This window comes from Gouania willdenowi, chromosome 20, assembly GCF_900634775.1.
Source record: "Gouania willdenowi chromosome 20, fGouWil2.1, whole genome shotgun sequence".
In the NCBI taxonomy this organism is placed as follows: Eukaryota; Metazoa; Chordata; class Actinopteri; order Blenniiformes; family Gobiesocidae; genus Gouania; species Gouania willdenowi.
In genome coordinates this window covers 21,432,561-21,455,939 of record NC_041063.1, presented here as the reverse complement: position 1 = coordinate 21,455,939, position 23,379 = coordinate 21,432,561, and the positions used below count along the sequence as shown (strand labels likewise).

The 23,379-nt window shown below is 37.2% G+C and overlaps 1 protein-coding gene across 1 annotated transcript; it reads left to right on the top strand.

The window, feature by feature from the left end:
* Window positions 1-2,602: 2,602 nt before the first annotated feature.
* phex (phosphate regulating endopeptidase homolog, X-linked) lies at window positions 2,603-22,828 on the top strand. Its single transcript, XM_028477302.1, has 23 exons — window positions 2,603-3,438; window positions 3,556-3,737; window positions 7,749-7,805; window positions 7,895-8,056; window positions 9,337-9,420; window positions 10,244-10,470; window positions 10,813-10,881; window positions 14,019-14,135; window positions 14,207-14,290; window positions 14,907-15,049; window positions 16,278-16,371; window positions 16,463-16,591; window positions 16,694-16,795; window positions 17,690-17,767; window positions 17,855-17,958; window positions 18,040-18,098; window positions 18,743-18,797; window positions 19,331-19,398; window positions 20,479-20,609; window positions 20,696-20,761; window positions 20,851-20,955; window positions 21,953-22,029; window positions 22,120-22,828. Exons 2-23 carry the CDS (start codon window positions 3,614-3,616, stop codon window positions 22,220-22,222), a joined length of 2,238 nt encoding a protein of 745 aa, XP_028333103.1. The 5' UTR covers window positions 2,603-3,438; window positions 3,556-3,613; the 3' UTR covers window positions 22,223-22,828.
* Window positions 22,829-23,379: the final 551 nt, after the last annotated feature.

Below are 23,379 nucleotides of genomic sequence, written 5' to 3'. Positions count from 1 at the left end.
TCATCGTGTGACAATCTGACAATAACTGATGTTCTGTCTTTTCCTCGTCGTGCTCACAAATACATCAATACATGCAGACTAAGAAACATGAGCTCAGGGATTTCAACAAGCTGTAGTAATACAGAGGTACTGTGGTATCTGGGGGCAAAGAATAGGTGAAAATGTGAGGTAAAGTGTGCGTTCTCTTACTTTGTGGTTAGAAGCGTTATCATGCTGAGGTGACTGCCAGCAGCAGCTTAAACTCAACCTGCCTGAGCATCTGATTAGGCCTGTTTTTGAGTCATTTTCTATATTTTTGTTCTTATTTTGTGTATTTGAGGCATTTTTATTTTTGTTTTTGTTTTTTTCTGGTAGTTTTGTACATCTTTGGACTAAATGTTAATTTTTTTGTAATTTTATTTGTTTTTATTGTCTTGGCCTTTTTTCATTTGGGGTTTTTCGTTGTCCTTTTGTTCCATTTTTTTTTAAAGATGTATTTTATGCATTTTTGTTTTCCTTTGGTGCCATTTCTTTGTAAATGTATGTATTTTTGTATTTGGAGTTCCTATTGTGTATTTTTTTTCTTTCTATATCCTTTTATTATTTTGTTTACTCTTGTAGTCCTTGTGTATTTTATTTATTTAGTTGTTTTTTTTTTTGTCTTTTTGTGCCATTTTTATTATTTTGCTTTTTTTGGTTGTCCTTTCAAAAAATCTTTTATTTTACTTATTCATTTATTTTTCCTTGGGTACTATTTCTTTGTAAATGTTCTTTGTGTGTGTTTTTTTCTGTCGTTTTATATATTTTTCAGTTGTTTTTGTGCATTTTTGTAGTCGTCTCGTGAGTCTTTGGAGTCATTTTGTGTGTTTTTGCTGTGTTGTGTATTTTTTTTAAACATTTTTATGCGTTTACTCTTGAAGGGCCACACTTTTCAAATTTTTCTAATTTTCAAAATTTCTTCATTTTTTCTGACAACTTCTATTACACTTTGGGTGAATTATTGGTTACATGACTACAGATCAAACAATCTTTTTATTTTTAAATCAGAGATGATCATGAATGTTGTATTTTCTTCTGCTTTAAGGACGGTTTTAGTCTCTTTAATAAATGTGCGTCTCTAGTGATTCCGAGGATCGACACACCAGGATGTTTCCTCATAGTTGTAATTCAATGTTAGAATTTAAAAGGGTGTTTCTCTGAGGACACTGAGTTGTGTTTAAGTCACGCAGACACGTGTGTCAGCAGTTTGGAAAGCGTCGATGCAGAATCGTCTCCCACCGTGGGAGGATGTGAGGACGGGACTTTGTGTCTCCTCAGTGGGAGCTCGAAGAAAAGTCAACAACGCCACGGACGTCCCTCGTCCCAATCTGTGCAAACACTTAATTTACGTGTCCCTGCGTGTGTGTGTCTGTCCGTTATCTGGCGCTAATGATAACCTGCTGAGGAAGTTTGAGTAAACAGAGCCGAGGGAGGCTGATGAGAAGGAGGAAAGTGGAGAGGAGGAATGTTTTGACTGCATGGATCATAATGAGAAATGGACCCAAGATTTCACTCTAGTGACCTTTTGTACAACATGACCACGCAGAGCATCTCGTCCTGTTCAAAGCAAAAAAAATACAACAAAAACAATTGTAAATCTTTGTCTTATAAGTTGTAAATATCTCACTTCTGCCACCATTTTTATTCACAATACTATAGCATGGCTTTTTTTTTTTTCTAAAACCTGGGGGAAATTCTTGCAAATTGTCCCGCAAAATTCTGTCAAACGACATTGCAAATTTTTAAGTAAATTAATTGCAAAGCTGCGAATGTAAGAAAAATAAGCACCCACAAAAATGGACACATACCCCTCTCGCTATTATGTCCATATCTTAAATTGTTTTCATTCAATCAAACTAAAAATGTACAGTGTGCTATATAAATCAAGTCCAATAATCACAGAAAAGTTGGTAAAAAATTCAGATTTTTTTCAGAGTGAAGTACGTGAGCCAATTGTTGAAATGACATGGAATGACCTACAATATTTGGTAACACTTTACTTGAAGATTTATACATAACACTGATATTATGCTGTCATTATCTGTTAATAGCATGAATAAGGTGTCAAGAAGGCTGTTATTAAGTGTTGTTTGCCAAATTATGACACATTTGGATCTATGTTGGCATTTTTTGGGTTAGGTGGAAGGATCATGTGTCAAACTCAAATTCAGCCCTTTAGAGCATCTATTTCGGCCCACAAGTGACAGTAAAAGTGATGGAGAAAACATGAATTATTGTGTAAATGACCAAATAATCTATTTGTAGATGTCTATAATTCACCACTTTAATGAAACTCTACAATGTTTTCCTTTGTTAATATCACATCAAGGCAGTCATTTTTATTTGCGAATTGTGGAAAGAACACTCAATTTTTCCACAAATCTTGCCATTTCGCACAAACAATTCCTGTAAATTACACAAAAGATTGTTTCGAAATAAGAACTTTTGAAGTGACGATCTAGCAAGGACTGATATTAAAAACTATTGCACAATTGATGTTACAATTCTTCTTTTTTTCACCTAAAATCTGTGGCCCACTTAAGATAAAAGTGGTTCATATTTGGCCCCTGAACTAAAATGACTTTAACATCCCTGGGTTAGGGGTTGGGGTAACGAACGGCACTTAATGACAGCCTTCATGACACATTATTCATGCTAATGACAGGTGTAATGTCACAATAATGACAGCGTAATGGCAGCCTTATGTATAATAATAATAATTCATTTTACAATAAAGAGTGCAATACATTACAAAACGGAATAATACAAAAAAGACAAGAAATTAGAAAAATGTAGGAGAAATTATGGAATGAGAGTTACAGAGAATGTGCAGATTGGTTTAGTAAAGTGTTATCCAAGTGTTTGCTTGATAAATGGGTGTTTTTAGTGCAACAAGAAGTGGAAAAACCTGTAACGAGCACTTTGGAAAAGTTTGGATAGAGTTTAACGGTGAACCTGGAGTAACGCAGTATCAACCCTGTCATTACGGTGATGTTTGCAGGCAGCACCATCACCATCATCATCATGTGTTGTAATCCGTGTTCTGCACGTGTGAGTGTGACTGTTCTGGTTCACTGACTGTCTGATCTGATCTGATCTGATCCACAGCACAGGCTGCTGTTCCATACAACAGATTAGACACTTTAGGCCAAAGCTCCACTCTCACAGATAAGCTTTTCTATTTCCCTGCATTCTTCTCTTATATTTCCATTTTTTTTTTAATTATTGTTCATTGAACAACTCCTCATGGGAATTTCTGGACCTGAATTCTTTCTTCTGTCAAATGAGAAGGCGGGAGGTGGAGAAGGGAGGAGTGTTTGAGTGTTAGGGGTGATGGAGAGGAGGAACAGCAGGGTCAAGTCCTCAGAGCTGGAGACGGACGGATAGAAGCCGGGTGACGTAGGAGTGAAGGCAAAACTGGTAAACTGGGACTTTTAAGTTCTTTCTTTTAATTGGAAGTAGTTGTGATTTATTGGTTGCTTTCATACAGTTTAGTGTGTCTTTAATCTTGTGTGTTATCTTGTTTTGTGCCATCAGACTGGAAGACTGTGTGTTGTTTGTGTAACTTTCTTATCGGGACCTGATACAGTGAAACATGGAGCTGGAACATTTAGGAGGCAGCGACGTCAAACCTGAGAGGGGCATCGGACGACTCTACAAAGTAGCTCTGGCCATGTGTGTGTGTCTCTGTGCTGCTCTGCTGCTGGCGCTCATACTGGGTAACACACACACACACACACAAATACAGTTTTTAACTTTATAATTTGCACCCTGCTTGAATCACACACACAGGCTGTAAATAGACGGGCACGCGGGTGGTTATTTTTGTCCACTGTCAAGGTTTCAGAGTTCAACCATGTGCTTGGGTTTGGAAAGCGTTAGGTAGGTGTGTGTGTGTGTGCGCGTGTGCAAAGAGTACTGATATAGCCTACTCAAGTAGCAGTACTGTTACTTTAACTGAAATTGTGTACAAGTAAGTAATACGTAAAATACTCAAGTACAAGTAAGTAATACGTAAAATACTCAAGTACAAGTAAAAAGTAGCTTAATTAAATAGTACTCAATGTAAAAGTTACTGTATAGTTACTTTCACCGTCCCACATTTATTTTTGGTAATAAATCTTGCCACGATTCCCTTGCATACAGTAAACATCTCATAGTAATAATAATAATAATAATAATAAACTTTTTTTATATAGCACTTTGCAAAAAAAGTTTACAAAGTGCTTTCCGAAGGCAGCTATTTATTAGAAAATAAAAGATCTAAACTTTTGGTCAGAGATTAAAACAGTTTAAAAAATATAAACCTAAAAACAAGTTAGAAGTGACTAAAAATCATGTATGAACTTCAAAAATGAAGAGATGAAGTCTTGCACAATTGAAGCGTAATTTATTTTCCACAAAGGCATCTTTATAAAATAAAAGGGTTGCGATGGCTGATAATAAAGCGACTAGTAGCATTTAATGTATTTTTGAACATGCTGTAGTTTTCTCTTCAGCACGTGCACGGCTCATTCCTGCATCGTACAACATCAGTTCCTCTGATGTGGTGTTTCTATCTCTACTTCCTCATCAGTGATGCTCAATGGTGTGTGAACTCTAAACATCCATGTGTTTTCATCCTCAAGTCACTCATCAGCTCAGCTGGAGCCTAAAGTCAGTGTTTGTGTCCCTTCGTTGTGGACGGATTGATTGATTGATTGATCGAATGTTATGTGATGAAACAGTGGAGTTGTACAATGGGTTCAGTCACTGGTTTAACCAGTAATATTGTAGTATGTAAGTATGTAACGGACAAAGAATGAATGAAAACCTTTATTTTCAACCACAAGAAAAAAAAAATTAGTTAAAATGTTTTTTTTTTGTGATAAAGTTAAATAAAAGGTTTCAAAAAAATTAATAATAGTTTAAAAAACTAAAAATGTAAAAACAAAAACAAAAAACAAGCTAAAACATTGTGGTTTTTTTACTTTATTACTGATAATCATATTTCTAATATTTCATCCTTTGAGCTGCTTTTTTTTTTACGTAATATTTTACTATTTGTGCAAAAAAAAAAAAAAAAAAACACTGCCTTCCTAAGTTGCATTTTTGTGTTATTAATAAGATGTAATTTATTCTGAATAAAAGCAATAAAAAATGTTCTTGATTTTATTCTAACCTTCTATTTAACTTTGTGTTCAGGTTAAACATTTTTAACATTTTGTGTCCTAGCTTGTTTGATTCCCAACACTGTAAATATTGAGAACCATTAGAATGGATAATATAATAATATGACGTATCTAAACTCACCTTGAATACAATAATATGTACTATTATTATCAGTTACAAAACATACATTTGTAAACTTTACATAACGATCATTAGTCTCTTTCTTTACAATATATGAAAAAAGCTAATTGTGACTTTCAAAAAGGAATTGTAAAGGTAGAAGTTATAAATATGTTATAATGTATCTGTGGTTGTAAGTTGTACCACATTTTGAATATATACAGTACAGTATAATGTTTGGCTGTGTTTGCAAAGTGATTGATTCACTTACTCTCTAAAGCTAAAAGTCATCAACTTCAGTTCCATAAATAAAACTGCAGATGAAAACGTGGAAGTTTTCAAAATAAAACCACATCAGTTGTAGGTTTTCTGCCTTTCTTTGAGTCGCTGTAGTTGAGTTGTTGAGGATTGTCGTGCCAGGGCGGGGTAGGTGATGGGATGTCAGAGTTTTTGTGGTGGCATTGAAGTGTATTTTTGTTTTGTGCTGAAGTACACACACACACACACACGCACACGCACGCCCTCCTCTGTTCTCGAGCCATGTGAGCCAAAGAGCAAACGCAGGAATGTTGGAATGACTGCTTTGATTCATCCTTTGCTCGTCTGATAGTGTTAGTGTGTGTGTGCGTGTCGTAAAGATCTCTGTAGTACGGCACTGGTTGAAAAGTGACATCTGTGTGTGTGTGTGTGTGTGTGTGTTTCACACTGTGCTGCAGTGTGTAGTGTAAGCATCTCTGCTCTATATCTATACACAATGGACTGGGTTCAGAGGTCAAACGCTGCTGCACTCCACTGAAACGCTTCCTTCACAGGGTTAGACGTCAAGCATGTGACCTCGTTCTCACACATCACTCCTCATGATGTTCATTTAATGACATGTTTAGTGCAAACTGCTCTTTTTACACACATGTCATTCAACGTGTGGCAGCTCTGTGTAATTCAGCCTCCATTTTTAGTATTTTTTTTAAATATTGTGTTTCTCTTGATTTTGTTTACATGTTCCAACCTTGTAGACTTTGTTCCGATATTTTTTTTTTTTACTGAAGAAGTAGATTTACATTTTTATTTTTACAAAAAACGGTTTTGTTTGAACTACAGTTGATTTGTTTTTTTACTCTAAACACTTATTTATAAAAAAAAATCTTGATTTTTGTAGATTTATTTTTTTAAATAGAGACAATGGTTGTACACAGACATGAACATTGAAGAGACAGGGCCATCTATAAGATGGAATTAAGGGGAGAGCTTTTTGGGGCCCTTGTTTTAATCATAAATAAAATGGGTTAAAAGTGAACAAAAATGTTGGAAAAGTTGGTGAAATTTAATTTTAAAAACCATAGAAATTGGATAAAAGTTGCAAATTAGAGTGGCCAAAAACGGACGGAAAAAGTGGTAAAAAGGGTTCAAACTGTCAATATTGGCAGAAATGGGGGGATGGGAATGGGGTAATGTCATTTAAAAAGTAGGATTGATTAGTTTAAACTGGCAAATAATGGGCATGAATGTAGTTAAATTGGAAAAATAAGCATGAATTATGGTGAAAAGAGGTTAAAAGTGCCAAAAATGTCTTGAAAGTGGAAAAAATGTGCAGAAAATGCATTGAAATTTAATGGAGAAGTGGCAGAAATGGGAATAATATAGAAAAAATGCATTAAAAGGCGCAAAAGTCATGAAAATAGGTTAGAATATGGCAAGTTTGGTGTAGTTGCAGAAAAAGGGTAAAAATAAGCAAAAATGGCCTCAAATTGTGAAAAAAATATATTCTTTGTTCCTTGAAGGCATCTGGTGACCTCTTCCCAGTGTCTTGTGATCCTGGCCCTAAGGTTGAGAACCCCTGCTGTAGATGGGTGCATACAAGTGTTTCTACTTCATACTTACTGAGATTTCTTGTGTTTGCCACAAAAAACTGTGGCAAAGTGACTTCCCAACACATTCCTGGTGTTTCAGCAGAACAATGGCAGATGATTATTTTGAGTTTTACATAGAAAGCCTGGCAAAGAAACACAAGAAATGAACAAATATCATTGACACATTGACAGGTTTCTTTGGTTTCAGTGGGTGGTTGTATGTCAGTGAAGATTTGTTTGTGACGCGAGGAACATATTGTGTCTTTCCTCATCGTAGGCAATAATAACTGTTTATCATGTGTGAGTAACTCCAGCTGTAATCATGTGTCTGTGTTTGGATTAAGGACGGGAATGACCCTATCGACACTTCCCTCTGCAATCACTATCATTTAATTCATACACTTAGTTAACTATTTAGATGTTTTTCAACACGTCCCTGTAGAACATTTATCTGTGATGTTTAGAAAGCCTCAGATGCTCAGTTGGAATCTTCCAGCTAATCTCTGGGCATTCCTCTTAAATGTATGTATGTGATCCGCCTCGCGTTGGTGGAATTGCCCTTAGTGTTTACATGATCAAGTCATCCTAATGATCACTTTCCCTCCTCCTCAGTGTCTCACAGATCCAGTCAGGAGGAGTTCTGTCTGACCCCAGAGTGCATCGAGGCCGGTGAGGAGCGCTTGTTATTACACACTCGGGTGAAACGTGGATTGTTTTGAGGGTCACCTCTGAAGCCGTCTTCTTCTCCGTCTGTGCAGCGGGATCTATCCTGAGTAAAATGGATCGCTCCGTGAACCCGTGTCAGGACTTCTATACGTTCTCCTGTGGAGGCTGGCTGAAGGAAAACCCCATTCCTGAAGACTCGTCCTCGTTTGGGATCTACCCGTGGCTACGGCAACACGTAGACGTCAAACTCAAAGGTGTGAGACCACTGTGTTTGAAATGGTATACTCTGCACTTTACACTACAAACTCAATGAGTATGTACTGTATACTATATACTAAGTATTGTAAGTATCATAAGGATGATGACTGTTCCCACTGAAGTTTACTTCCAAGTTTCCCAAGATGCATTTGGAACCTACAACAATAAAAACCTGAAGCACACTGAGGCTAAATATCTCCGTTGATTCACCACCTTTGAAAGTTCTGAAAACATTTTAAGTGAGAAAGTGACCAAGTAGAAAATCAACATGTGCTCATTTGATCCTGAAAACTTGTGTTGAACACAATCCATGCCGATATTTCAGAGAATTTCAGAGACCCGCCATTGGCTTCAAAACAAGAGCCCTATTTACAAAAGGGTTACAAACTAATGGGAGACAAGAAGAGATGCTTTTGTTTTGAAAAGAGGATGTTTGACATTAAGCGTAAAGCCGGTCCCAGGCCCATTTTACTTTCTGCTTGCAATGCATCATGGGGCGGTTGAGCATGACTATACACCTTTTCGCGTGACGTCAGCACTTGACTTAGCAATGCGCGTTAGTAGTATGTTAGTATGACATTTCGAACACAGCCTTATGCTGCGTTCACACCAAATGCGTCTTCTGTGGCACCGGACGCGTCTGTCGCACGAAAAGTTTCGCAGGATCAAAAAATGTCCCCCAAAGCCCCGCCCACCAGCGACACATCCAACTCAGTGAGTTTCACTGCCTGCTGAAGCGAGGAGCTGCGCTTCTTTTTCTCCTCTCATAAACATAAACCACCAGTGAAAAAAGCCGGTGTGATTAGCGGCTAATGCTATCCTAGCTAAGTGCCCACTTTCAAAGACGAAAACTACAGAGAGTTCAATATTTTCAACTCTTTCTTAAACGGGATTAAAGGCTCAATTAGACATATTTGACCATTTGTCACACTTTCCTGGTGAAAAATGCGGGATATTGTCCCAAAACATCCATGTGAAGCATTTCTGTATATTTGGAGCCGGATTTTAAATAAAGAGAGAGAGAGGGGGAAAAAAGGAGGTCAGATATATGACAGAGTGGCCTAGTCATGGATTTTTCCGGAATATTGTTAATTTTTTGGAAATCTCCTAATAAAGCTGTGCCCTCTATTCCACAGAAAACAAGGTACTTACTGTAGTGAAAATGTTAATTTTCTGTCATGGCTGACAGACTCAGAAGCTGTAGAAGCTACCATTTAAAATTGTCTTGAATATTTTGTGTTATGTACAGTATAAAAGGTAATGTGTTTTTTTCCAGAGTTACTTGAAGCTCCCTCGATGCCTGACGAACTGCAGGCTGTGACCAAAGCCAAGATCCTGTACCGCTCCTGTATGAACGAAAGTGAGTCCCACACTGAGACTCACACTGTTGTTATCAATGAAGCTTCAGTCAACTTAACCTCAACATAAAATTATCACATTTGATACGATACCAATATTGCTGTCTTGCATGTTGTTCTGATACCGATATGATATCAGCCTCAGTCATACATACTTTTATTACGTATTGTGTTGTGTTGAATGTTAGAAAAGGCTTGGTCGAGCAATCTAAAAATAAGAATAAAAATAAATAAATGAATAAATAAATAAAAATACAATAGATTCATTTTTTTAAAAAAATCAACAATAGCAATAGTCAGCAACAAAAGTGACCCATTTATTATTAACCAATAGGTTACATATATTTTAAATTTACACATAATCATACTCGAAAAAAAATATCTGAAAAGTATTATCAATAAATTCAATAAAAACATTTTTTTTTAACCCTTTAATACCTGTAATAACATTTCCGCCTTTCTTCACAGGCTTTCTACGAAGTAAATCTTAGCTTTCAGAAACAATTGTAAATTTAACAGAGTTAGGGTAATTTTAATGTGCACATAAACAGCATGTGTCATTGGCGAAGCGGTAGCTGTTAAAGGGTTAAAATGCGAAATATTATTGAATAGAAAAAAATTCTAAAAAACAGACCCTAAACAGATGATGTATCAGAGTGCTTATATTGAAGATTTAGATGTAAGCTTATATAATTCAATAGTCTCTTTTTCTGTCTCTTTTTCTGATGTTGAACCGATATCAATATCGGATGAAAACACCCTTCAAAATAAATATCCCATACAATCAGAAATCATGCTTGATCATTTCTGTGTGTATCTTCTAAGGTGTCCTGGAGAAGTTGGACGTCAAACCCATGTTGAAGACGCTCAGACAGCCCGAGTTCCGCTGGCCTGTGGTTGGTGACGGGCTGGGGGGGGAATACCAGTGGTCTCCTCATCACTGGAGTCTCATAAAGACGCTGGCTGAGATGAGGAACCAGCACAGTAAGAGCGTCCTGATCCGACTCTACGTCTCCCCCGACGACAAGAACTCCTCCCACTACGTGATCAAGGTCAGACACTGACACAACACATGTACTGCTGAGTATTGTATTATTACTGTTTTATTGTCTGAACAAGTTGCTGTAAATTAGCTACTTTGCATTTCTGTGTATACATGATGTAAAACTGTGGTATATAAGGCACCAAGAAAAGTTTCCTTTTTTTTTTTAAATATTGCCAAAGTTAAAGCTCCAGTGGAAATTTGCCAGATATTTTACGCCCCTTTGCAACCCTACTGAGATTTCCACAACTAAATTATTTGGTCATTTACATGTTTTAAAGAGCCAGATTTGGCCCCCGGGCCTTTAGTTTAACACTTGTACTGTAAATCATCTGTCTCTGACTCTCTGCAGCTTGATCAAGCCACATTGTCTCTGCCGTCCAGGGAGGACTACATCACCAACAGCACCTCTGCCAAAGTGGTGAGTGCTGCTCCTTTCAGATTACATTCAATTCAATTCCACTTTATTTATATAGCGCAAATTACAACAATAGTCATCTCGAAGCGCTAACAAAATATCAATTTCTTCAGAAAAAACCCAACAAATCCACATGAACATGCATCAGCCACATTGGGGAGAAAAAAAAATCATCAACCATCAACTACGGTATTAGCCGACATACTGACGTTAGACATGCTGCATAGCATAGGCGGAGTTTGAGATTCTTGCCAGGGTTGAGCGAAAGAAAAAATAGAATTAAATATATAGACCGTCTCGAGATTCACGCCAACCACAATGTGTGTAACACACCACTGGGGGGAATGCTTCCCCCCCTCACCCCGCACACTCTGCCTATGCTGGACAGTGTTTTTTATAACATACAAACAACTTATACTGTAAATGTAAGTAAATAAAAAACAAACAAAAAAAACCCCATAAAAATAAATAAATAAAATAAATGAACAGTGGTTTTTATACCTGCTGGGCAGGGTTGGGGTCAATTATAATTGTAATCGCGTAATTGATAATTAATTACACTTATTACTTAATTCTAATTGGAATCATAATTGAAAAACATATATTGTTGTTGTATTGATAATTTATATTTGACTTTGTAATTGTAATTGGCATGAAAAGACCATCAATTACAGTTGAATTAAACCCAAAAATGGGAAACGGTTACATTTCTATGGATTACAAATGCAGTATATAATTAACAATTATTAAAATATGTTTCATATCAAGTTTTCCCACTACCTGTCAGTTCATGGGCCAAAAACCAACAGGTTATCATTAGAGATATTAACCAAGATAGGAAGGTCAGGTTTTATGGGGTTATTATTAAAGGCTCAATAATTGTGATTAATGTATTTGAACTTCAGTAAAAAATAATAATTTTAATTGTAATTGGAAAAAAGGCTGGTTATCTTAATTGTAATTGAGTTGGAATTGAACATCGATAATTGATGACGTAACTGTAATTGAAAAATGTTATTGACTCCAACTCTGCTGCTGGGATTTCAGACGACAGGAGCCAGCTGAGGCTGATTGCTTCAGTAATAGCTGCTTAATGAAGCCAGAGAAGGGGATTTATGCAGAGAGGGAGACTCTATAAGCCAGTAAAGCTCTGCATGCTAACTGTCAGCTAGAGTTTGAAGTGAGTGTCAGACTGATGAGGGATTCAATTTGTGAGACCCACCGATTCTCTTTGTCTTCCTTTCTCGACGTAAACGGAACAATAAGCAGTTTTTTGTTTAGTTTTTCTGGAAAACAACGGTTCAGAAGCACTGAGAGAATTAGTTGTGTTTAGGTGTGATGATATGGAGAGCAGAAAAGCTAACTAAAGAAAGAAACAGTGAGTGTGGTGCATTAGTTCAACTGGTGGTCGTTACAACTTGTGGCCTCACACAAGCTGACATATTCACCCGTTAACCTGTCGTACTCGTAACTTTAACTAGTGTAACCGCTCAATGGACTTCATTTATCAACTTTGTATGAAAACAGGTGCAAATTTGAGTGCACTTGTGGTCGTACGACAGGACCAATGTGTGATTTAGGAAACATTCGTATCTGACAAATCCCAGCGTACAAATGATCGGGTGTTGATAAATCCGGTGGCTCAATCCAACCGTCATTGACTTGCTACGTCCTCCTGCTTCGGAGGCCCCACCCACTGAGGTCAAACGAGAAATTACGTTTTTCCAAGATGAAAATCGGCATCCTCACATCAGTGGAGCAAAACAAAGATGTGCTTTTTGACAGTGTGTAAACTGGAATTAAAGAAGCTCATTTAAATGCGCTGCGGAAGAGGATCAGCTACTGAGCAGGTGACGTCCGCCCCCCTGTGTGCGCTGTGAGAAACTTCACGGAAGAAATCCTGGAGACACAAGGATATGATGTTTTTATCAGCCTTTAGGCAATAAATATCACATTAAAAAGAAATTAACAATCAAAATGCTTTAAAAAACCCTAAAAATTACTAAATGTTTTCCTTTGTGTTTAATATGCCTTCAGCCAATTTCACCTACAATTCATCACATTACCGATTGATTCCTGCAGTGCATTTAAGGAACTATTTACATTTAAAAGCATGAATGAGATTCTGTTTCCCCAGTAATGTGCTGTACAAAGAAAATAGGACCTCATTCTCCAATGCTGCATTCACACTGAATGCGTCTTTTGCGGCATGTTTCGCATGTGTCGCACTATCAAAAAATGTCCCCATTCGCCTCATATGCACGTCTGAAGCAAAGCACCGCCCACGAGCGACACATCCAACTCGGTGAGTTTCACTGCCTGCTGAAGCGAGGAGCTGCGCTCCTTTTTTTCCTCTCATAGCCATAAACCACCAGAGAAAAAAGCCGGTGTGATTAGCGGCTAATGCTATCCTAGCTAAGTGCCCACTTTCAAAGATGAAAACTACAGAGAATTCAATATTTTCGAATCTTGCTGATGTGCTTAAAATCGGGAGCGCGGTCGCACGGCCAGCGTCTTGACGTGCGGATCAGATCGCACCGCCGCACAGGAAAGATTTTCATCTGGGACGCATCTATCCATTGACTTTGTATGTAATCTGGACGTACGGACATTTTGTGACGCATCCGGTATGAACGCAGCATAAGACAGTCGCACTGCATCCCGTGTGCGTGCGCGCGCTCCTGCTCATAGCAGAGTTTATTAGCAGAGTTTATTAGCTGCGTTATGCAGTATTCCGTGAAAGATAAACAATAAAAGTGGTTTCAGTAATAACGTGGGCTTTTTTCTTTGTTTCATTTGTTTTAATATCCGTTTTGATCTGTTCTGAATGTGTGTCTGCTTACCGTAGTTGTTTGTTTAATATTTCAGTCAGATTTTGCTGTGCAGAACCACAAATCCGCACACTCAGATTCGCATACACAAGCTCAGACCTGATGTGAGATCTGATTGTGTAGCGGGGACACAATCAAACTGTTTCAGGATATTGTTTCACGCCGTTCGTTCCCATGCATGCACATAGTGACACAGGACTGGGAAAGTACCAACACAAACCACTCCTACATGTTGTTTTTAACCAAGCACACCAACGTACGTAGATTCGTTAAAGAACGTCGCACCCTTTGTGTGTTTTGTCCCTGCAGTATCGTGCGGCCCTGCTAAGCCTAATGGTGGACGTGGCCGTCATGCTGGGAGCTCCAGAGAAAGGGGCGCTGACACAGATGGAAAACGCTCTCGCCTTCGAGACCAAAGTTGCTCATGTAAAGTTGAAACTCAGGATGAAGAATACGGAGCGGTTTAGTCGTTTTGCTAATTGACATCTTTTCTGCAGATCCTGATTCCATACGAGAACCGAACCAGTGACAACATGTACAACAACTTCACACTCGCTGAGCTGCAGCGCACCATACCAGAGGTATGTGAAGGAGATAGAAACTATTCCACCAATACAAAATAAAATAACTTATAATCTAATGAAATAATCTTTTTGCTCAATATTAGCTCTATAGCTAATACTGACACATTTACAGAAATGTTCAGTATTGAGTACTGTCCCTGTCAAATTAACTCAATAATTAATGTATAGATACTGTTGTTCTATAGAATGTTTGTTGAATTTTTTTAAATAATTTGTAGATTTACCCAGATACAGTATCCATTTAAATTTTCTAAATATGAATTTTATTATGATGTTTTTACAAACCTTTTGGTAAACTTGAATATTTGTTGCTAAATTTATATATTTTTGTCATTGCTTTGTATTTATTCTTGACTCTTTTTTTATTTGTCATCTTTTTTAATTATTTTGTTAAATTACTTCTGTGTGCATTGGTCTCTAAACCTTTTTATTTTGGTCATTCAAATTAAATTTCTTGTCTCCTACTTTTCTTAAACTCAGTCTTTGTTTGTTTCGGAAGAGGACAGATAAAGAAAAGCAAGAAAAAAGTGATTTTATCTCTATTGTTTATTTTTGAATGGTGTTGGGTTTTTTGTTACATAGAATAAAAAAATCCTTCCTTAACTGTCTCCAGTTTGACTGGGTTGGGTTTGTTAAAGCTGTGGTGGAGTCCAAAGATGAACCTGATCGCTCTGTGTCACCCTCTGAACCCATCATCGTCAGAGCTCCTCAGTACTTCAAGGACCTGATGAAGCTGATCAAACTCACAGATCCCAGGTACAGGATCTCTTCTTCCAATCAGGTTATATTCAATGTCGGGTGACAGAGTGAAAGTTTCCTAGAAATAGAGTGACCGTTTTGATTTCCAAATAAGAAGAAACTTGGGCTGACCTTGGCATAGTCAAAAAGTACTCCACATTTTCTTGAATCTACCTATTAATGGAAAAATGCAATATAGTAGATAAATAACTTATTATCCATAAGGTTTAAAAAGCATAAACATGTATGTACACACGTAAAGACTAACTAACCTTAACTTCCTACATTGTAAGTTTCTCCCAGTGGCTCCTTCATTTTCAAATTTCTCTCTGATCATCCAGGAGGATTCTTAAGTCTTTCTCTTCTCTCTGCTGTGTGTCTGACGATTTCATCAAAACAAAGCAGCATCTTTAATGGTTCCGTCACGTGTGCATAAATTTACCGTCATGAGATGATACTGTAAGGAGCAACTCAGCTTTTAGAAACTGGTGGAATTTTTCAGATATAATACTAGCGGAGTTACGGTCTTTTAAATGTTCAGTTTTATGCTATTTTTCACTCACCTCATTTGTTCTAAGAACCCCAACAACATCATTTGAGGTTTATTTTCCGAAACTTGCCTGTTTTTTGGAGTTTTAGCCTCTGAAAAGTCTTTTTGGTGGTATAACGGCTACTAAAAGTGAAACTGATTGTGAGCGCTCGTTAGTCTATCTATATTCTGGATAATCTATATACTGAACGTAAAGATATTAACTGTAATATCAACCTGCCGTCGCTATGTTTGTTTTACATGTGAGGTAGTGTGAGAGGGAGGAGCTCACATTCTTGCATTCTCGTAGGGTAGGAGGAGGGAGGATTGTCAGGAGGAGGAGTTTCCGCTTTGTGAAGTCTTAACACGAGAAAAATCCGACTCGCTCGTTTGGAGCTGACTTTTTACAAAATGTGGAATAACAAGGGAGGGAGGAAACAGAACTTTTTCAACTTTGGCCCTCTGAATGAGGCTAAAGGGATGTATATCACTGTAGCAAAACTATTTTAAAGTGATTTTTTCAGAATACTGCCCCTTTAAGTTAACTGTTCCTGAGATGCGTTCTGGGTCCCTGGGAAACCCGGACATTTTCTTGAGTTTTTTTCAATCTGGCCGGACGGTCTGAACAAGACGTGAAAAGAGAGCATGTCCGGGTAAAACCGGACGTATGGTCACCCTACATAAAAATAAACAAACCACAACTTGGTCTTTCTGCAGGACGGTGGCCAACTACGTCCAGTGGAGGACGGTCTTCTCCAGGGTCACCAGTCTGAGCCGCCGTTTCCTCTACAGATACCTCGACTACGCCCGGGTTGGTACATGCAGTCAAATCCCTCACAAGAAGTGGATATAAAAGCGTTTAAATGCTTGATGCATTGTTTTTTCTCTTGTGCCCCCACCAGGTGACCACAGGAACTACCTCGTTGACGCCACGCTGGGACAAGTGCGTCAACTTTGTTGAGAACTCGCTCATTTACGCCACAGGACGCCTTTTTGTCAACGCACATTTTCAGGAGGACAAGAAGCACATGGTGCGTTCATGTTGATATCATCCATGTTAGCCTTTAGTGGGTGGGGCTTAATGTCGGTCACAGATTGAGTAACGTCACAAATGATTAAATTGTGTTTTTCAGATGGAGGAGCTGATTGAAGGCATTCGTTGGGCGTTCATCGACATGTTGGAGAAGGAAAACGATTGGATGGACAAACCAACGAAGAAGAGGGCTGTAGAAAAGGCAAGAAATATTTACTGCGTTGCTTTATTTCCATAAATGTGCATCATTTTCTAGCTGTTCAACAGATGATGGAAGTGACCTCACTTTGCTTCTCGACCAATCGCAACTCACGGCATATTTGTAGACATAGCTCTTAGCATGTAGTTATAAATTAGCAATTAGATTAATAGTAAATGCATCTCAGGTGTAAATATAAGAGGTCCATGTAAATTATCCTACTGGTGGTTCTCAACTAGTACAGCTCCAGGACCCAAAAACCACCCCTAATAGCAATCTCAAACTAAGGAAAATGTTTTAAAATTCATACAAAATATGAATAAAATTAGCTGTTTGAACTATAGTAAAACTGCAATATGTGGCAGGCAATAATAACACTAGAGATGGAAATATACTTTAACTTCAATTAAAAAAACAAATTAAAACTTAATTTTCAGAACACAGAGTACAACATATTTAATGGCTTTAAAAAAACTGAAAACTATATTTATTCTGAATAAATTACAATGCATTTAATTATTACTTTGCTTGATTTAATGAATAATTCAGGTCACTTTCATTTTGATAAAGTTTGTTTTAAAAAGTCCTTTAGATAAATTAAGCACCAACTTAAGTGAGCGAAGTCAGTACTCTGCTGAAGAAACAAATCCCCTTCAAAATAAAAGCACGATTGAAGCATTCTTAGATTTTTAAACTTGTTTATCAAATAATTTTGAATCTATTTTTATTGCGTGAGAACAGCATGTCACTTGTAGATGCATTCATGACCAACTGCTGTTTTCTACTCTTTGGAGATTTATATATAATATACAGTATCTGACCACGATGCTAACAAACGGCTAACTGAAGCTCATTGCAACCATAAAGAATGATGGTCACACCTCTCTCTTTCTTTAGGCTCAAGCCGTCCAGGCTAAAGTTGGCTATCCTGAGTTCATCTTGAACGACACTTACCTCAACGAAGATATTAAGCAGGTTTTTAGCACACTAACAAAGCTGAACCCTTTGTCGAAAGCTTGGGCTTATTTTTAACGTCCTAGCCCCTTGTTTGTTGTGTTGTAGCTGGATTTCAGTGACAAGGACTACTATGGGAATGTGATGCAGATTCTGAAGTTCATCGCCCAGTCGGATATCTCCTTTCTGAGGAAGACCGTCCCACGCACAGAGTGAGTGGACAATGGTTTGGCGTCTCATTGCATGTTTCACTACGTCGTTGCTAACAGCGCTAATATGTTCCTATTTTGCAGATGGTTTACAAACCCAACAACCGTGAATGCTTTTTACAGCTCGTCCACCAATCAAATCAGTAAGACTAACAACTGAAATCTAAGAATCACTCATTGTACCTCCTCCTTTTGTTCATACTTCTATTATTAAGGTAACGCTAGTGCTGGTAACTTAACGACTTTGTCTCCACATTTAGCGTTTTTGTCTCCACATTTAGCGTTTTTGTCTCCACATTTAGCGTTTTTGTCTCCAGATTTAGCGTTTTTGTCTCCACATTTAGCGTTTTTGTCTCCAGATTTAGCGTTTTTGTCTCCACATTTAGCGTTTTTGTCTCCAGATTTAGCGTTTTTGTCTCCAGATTTAGCGTTTTTGTCTCCACATTTAGCGTTTTTGTCTCCACATTTAGCGTTTTTGTCTCCACATTTAGCGTTTTTGTCTCCACATTTAGCGACTTTGTCTCCACATTTAGCGACTTTGTCTCCACATTTAGTGACTTTGTCTCCACATTTAGTGACTTTGTCTCCACATTTAGCAACTTTGTCTCACATTTAGCGACTGTCTCCACATTTAGCGACTGTCTCTACATTTAGCGACTTTGTTTCACATCTATCAATTTGTTTTGACATTTAGCGATTACAGTGACTTATTAGGAAGAAATAGGAAAACTGCTGAAAACAAAAAGCTAAAAACACTACAAACTAATGACTCAATATTCTAATCTAGGATTTCCCGCTGGAGAGCTTCAGAAACCTTTTTTCTGGGGAAGAGAGTATCCAAGGTAAGATTAGCCATCGTTTGCTTGCTCCACTAGCGTTATTTAATGATGAGTTTTCCTATATGTTCCTGGGGTATAAAGCTGGTGGAGATGATCATTTTTAATCAGATAAAAACATATTGTAAGCCTCAAAGATTAATAAATCCAAGATCATTTGCTTGAAAAATAAAAGATTGAAAGGTTGAAATTGACCCTTGCAAGTTTGTTTTGATCTTTGCCAGACAAAGAGGACAGGGATTTGCTTAACTGCATTTTTGTTCTCAGTATAAATATGACATAAATAAAGCTACAAATGAGAATGTTTATTCTAATGTACTAATATACTAATGTTTGGTTTATAGAGAGAAAAACATCAAAGTTTTGACAAACATTTTTTTTGTTAGCATTAGCAACTAGCTACCTTTAATTGTTGCCAGGCAACTTAATCTTTGCTACAAGTTCACTAACAAAATATTACCGTGTTTATGTATGTTTAATTAGGTGAACTGTGGAGTAGCTTTAGATGCTGAAAATAAAACGTGCCTTTGGTTTTCCAGGTCTCTGAGCTACGGCGCCATAGGAGTGATTGTCGGACACGAGTTAACGCATGGCTTTGACAACAATGGTAAATAAATGCTAAGACCGATGGAATTTTTGTTTTTAATCTAAGTCAGAGATGGGCAGCTCACAGCGGGGTCCACAAAAAGATAAATGTCCAATCCGAGGGTCGCATTATCAATATTAATATCAGCATTTGGAATATTGAATGATCTGAGCATTAATATGGGGAAAAACAAAGGGTTTGTGTGTATGTGTGTTTGTTGTTTGCTCTGTTTTTGGATTCATTTTGTGTACTTTTGTTTAATTAAGTATATTTGTCTCTCATTTTGTTTGTTTCGGTTGTTGTCATGTGTGTTTTGGTTGTCGTTTGGTATAATTTTCTTTCATTATTGTGTATTTTGTTGTCATTTTGCATATTTTTTGTTATTTATTTGTGCTCATCTTGTGTGTTTATGGAGTAATTTTGTGTATATTTGTTGGCTTGTGTATTTGTAATTTTCTGTTTTTTAGAGTCATTTTTGTGCATTTTGACTGTGTTTTATTTTGTATGTTTATCTTAGGGGCCGCATAAGTTTGGACTGAGAGCCGCATGTGGCCTCCTGGCCACCAGTTGCCCATGCCTGCCTCTCATTATTTTGTGTGTGTTGTTTTCTGATATTTTTGGTGTCATTAAGTGTAATTTTGTTGTTGTTTGGTGTATATTGGCAGTTTTGTATACATGTATGAAAGTCATTTTGCGTATTTCTGTTGTCATAATGTGTTTTTTTAGTCATTAAGTGTGTTCTTGTCGTTTTGTGTGTTTTTGGAGTAGTTTTTTACATTTACTTTGGGGGCTCACACAAAAATAGACAAGAGCTGCATGTTTTTATTTTATTTTATTTTTTCAAGTGTACGTTTATCTCTGTCCTTTTATGTTATGGTCGTACGTTTGATGTATGTATATTTCTGTTCTCATAATGTGTGTTTTTTGAGTCATTAAGTGTGTGCTTGTCATTTTGTTTGTTTTTGGAGTAATTTTGTGTATTTTTGTTGTCGTAATATGTGTTTTTTGAGTTATTTTTGACATAAAAAAAGAGAAGTGGTGCATGTTTTTATTTATTATTTTAATCTAAGTGTACGCTTATCTCTGTCCTTTTATGCTAAGGTCGTAAGTTTGACAAAAATGGGAATCTCGACCAGTGGTGGAGCAACTCCTCAGTAACGGCTTTCAATGAGAAGACCCAGTGTATGGTCGACCAGTACAACGCCTACCACTGGGAGGAGGCGGGGCTTCATGTATGGACAGGAACCCTTTTCATTTAAAGCTGTTTAAATAAAGGAATATTTTCGATCAATCTTGTGATTTTTCTATTGTTGTGTAGGTCCGTGGAAAGAGGACTCTGGCTGAGAACATAGCAGACAACGGCGGGATAAGGGAGGCGTTCAGGGTACGGTGCACGCTCACAGAGACATAAAGTGCACGTGAAGAGGTCTTGATGAAGCATCTTAGCAGCTCTTCCCTGCTGTGTCTCTTCAGGCGTACAGACGGTGGGTGGATGAGAGCCGGGGCGGAGTGGAGGAGCATCTCTTACCTGGAGTCGAGCTGAACAACAACCAGCTGTTCTTCTTGAGTTACGCACATGTAGGCACACACACACACACACACACACACACAAATGGGAATGTGTGATTGAGCCGTAGTGCGGAGGATGTTGGCATTTGCAACGAACAGCCACTTAACAAACCAACGTCGGCGGTTTTATTAGAATAAAAGTGGTTACAACATGCTCTGTGTTTAAAGGGCTCCACTTGACATTTTGCATTTGCTTCATTATGAATGTACTGACAAATATATTTCTTTCTCCCTGGGCAAAAATATGATTTCAGTTCCGAGGGTTATGTTTTTTGAAAATCTATTTGAACATTTAGATTCAATCAAAACATTACTACAGTAAATAACAAAAGCTTTTGCCTGTTTTACTTGTCAGTTTTATCTTTAATTTGTATTTTTCTGTGTTTTTGTAGACATTTGGTGTATTTTTCTGTCCTTTTGTCTTTTTAGTGTCATTCTGTGTGTTTTTAGGTATCATCAATTTTTTTGTAATTTGGGGTCTTTGTGTGTTTTTGGAGTCATTTTGTGTATTATTTTTTTAAGACATTGTGGTTTTTTGGGTGTCATTTTGTATATTTTTCTGCCTTTTTTTTCTTCACATTTTGCGTTTTTAGTGTTGTTTTGTGTACTGGGTATTTTTGTTGTCGTTCCATGTATTTCTTTGTAACATTTGGTGTACTTTTGTTTACTTTTGTGTGTTTTTTTGGTTTCATCTTGTGCATTTTCTCTTCTTTTTGTTTAGCTTTTTGTTCTTCTACGTGTTTATGAAGTCATATAAAAATAACTATATATTTTATGTGTTTTTAGTTTCATTTTGTGTCTTTTTTGTTGTCATTCTAGTTGTTTTCCATGCATTTCTTTCTATTTTGGGCGTCACTTTGCATGTTTTTATTGTTGTTTTACATAATTACCGTAGACAAAGGACCACCAGTCCCCTGTGTCTGCTCCAGAAATTGGAAAATTGGCAAATTAATCTCTTCATAATGTTATGAATAATCTGCACTAACGCTTTGTTTGTGTCAAACAGGTGAGATGTAACACCTACAGACCAGAAGCAGCCAGAGAGCAGATCCAGAGTGGAGCCCACAGTCCTCCAAAATACAGGTAACACACACGCACGCACGCGCACACACACACACACACACACACTTCTTCTTCACGGCCTGGCTTTCACCCTCACTGCGCTTTCTACAGGGTTATTGGTGCAATGAGCAACTATGAGGAATTCCGGAAGGTCTTCAGTTGTCCAGATTCGTCCGTCATGAATCGAGGAGCCAAGTCCTGCAGAGTGTGGTGAACTTTGACCTCAGTTTACATTAAAACAGGAGCAGCTGCTACATGTCACGGTCTCGAAACGTACCTGAAATGTAGCTTAAACAATGTTTTTTAATGCTAAGTTCACTGCCCTTTCAAAAAGCTCCTAAAACCACTTTGAAGGGACCACATTACGAGGGATTTAGTGGCTTTTATAAGCCCATATCTGTGTGTACTGTACATGTTTGTGTATTATTGTTAACATAAATGTTTGAGAGTGTATTTTCACTCCATGTTCAACAGTCTTACAACACATTGTTCTTCTATTCCTCGAGGAATGATAAGAAGTGTTCCAACTACTATGTCTGTCCATATTTATAGAGATTGACCTTGTTTGGGCGGTACATGTCTCTACTTGTTACGCTTCTGTCTTTGTTATGTTTACAGTCTGGTGTCAAACATTAACTTTATTTACTTCCACTGTGACGGAGCTCAGCTTGAGGCTGGAAATCCTCCTGATTAAAAGGTTCATTTGTCTTTGTGTTGTTACTGAAGCTGCTGCACTGACTGCTGTTTACTGTTGCATATTTCTCAGGAGAACTGAGAACACTTGGTGTATGTAAATAAATAAAATGCAAGTCCTGTTTTACATGTGCACGTGTTCAATTGAGAATGAGAACAGAAATGAGGAAACGGCATCATTACATTGTATTTTGAATATGTCGTAAAAAAACATGCATTGTGGTTTTAAAAAAAAAAATCTGTTTTTTTTTCTTCTTTTTTACATGTAAATGACTGTAATTATATTAAATAAATTATCACAGTTTTAAACCTAGCTGCTCCCATGATATGCAAATGTAAAGCTCCTCACTTATTTAGACAATATATTTAATTAAATCAATACTTGCGTATCAAAACATGAAAACTTTCATACATACTGGGCCCTGTTGGATTTATTATTTCACTTTCAAACAATCACAAGACACACAAAACATAATTAAATACCTTCCACATGCAATGATTATATTTAAAAAATAGTTTAAATATATAATGTATGTTTTGAGCTTGATTTTCAACCGACTACAAAATAATTAAAAATGTTATTTTGTTTCATATAAATTTTAGAGACTAGTTTTGCACTTGAATTGAAAATAAAATGAAGAGTTTTGAATTTTCAAACTTTGCAAACTTGCCAAGCAA

Excerpts from the sequence above, each read along its gene's own strand:
- phex (XM_028477302.1), top strand. The coding sequence starts at position 3,614 with ATGGAGCTGGAACATTTAGGAGGCAGCGACGTCAAACCTGAGAGGGGC. Across the intron at positions 7,806-7,894 it reads CCCAGAGTGCATCGAGGCCG|CGGGATCTATCCTGAGTAAA; the intron begins GTGAGGAGCGCT and ends CCGTCTGTGCAG. Across the intron at positions 16,372-16,462 it reads GATACCTCGACTACGCCCGG|GTGACCACAGGAACTACCTC; the intron begins GTTGGTACATGC and ends TGCCCCCACCAG.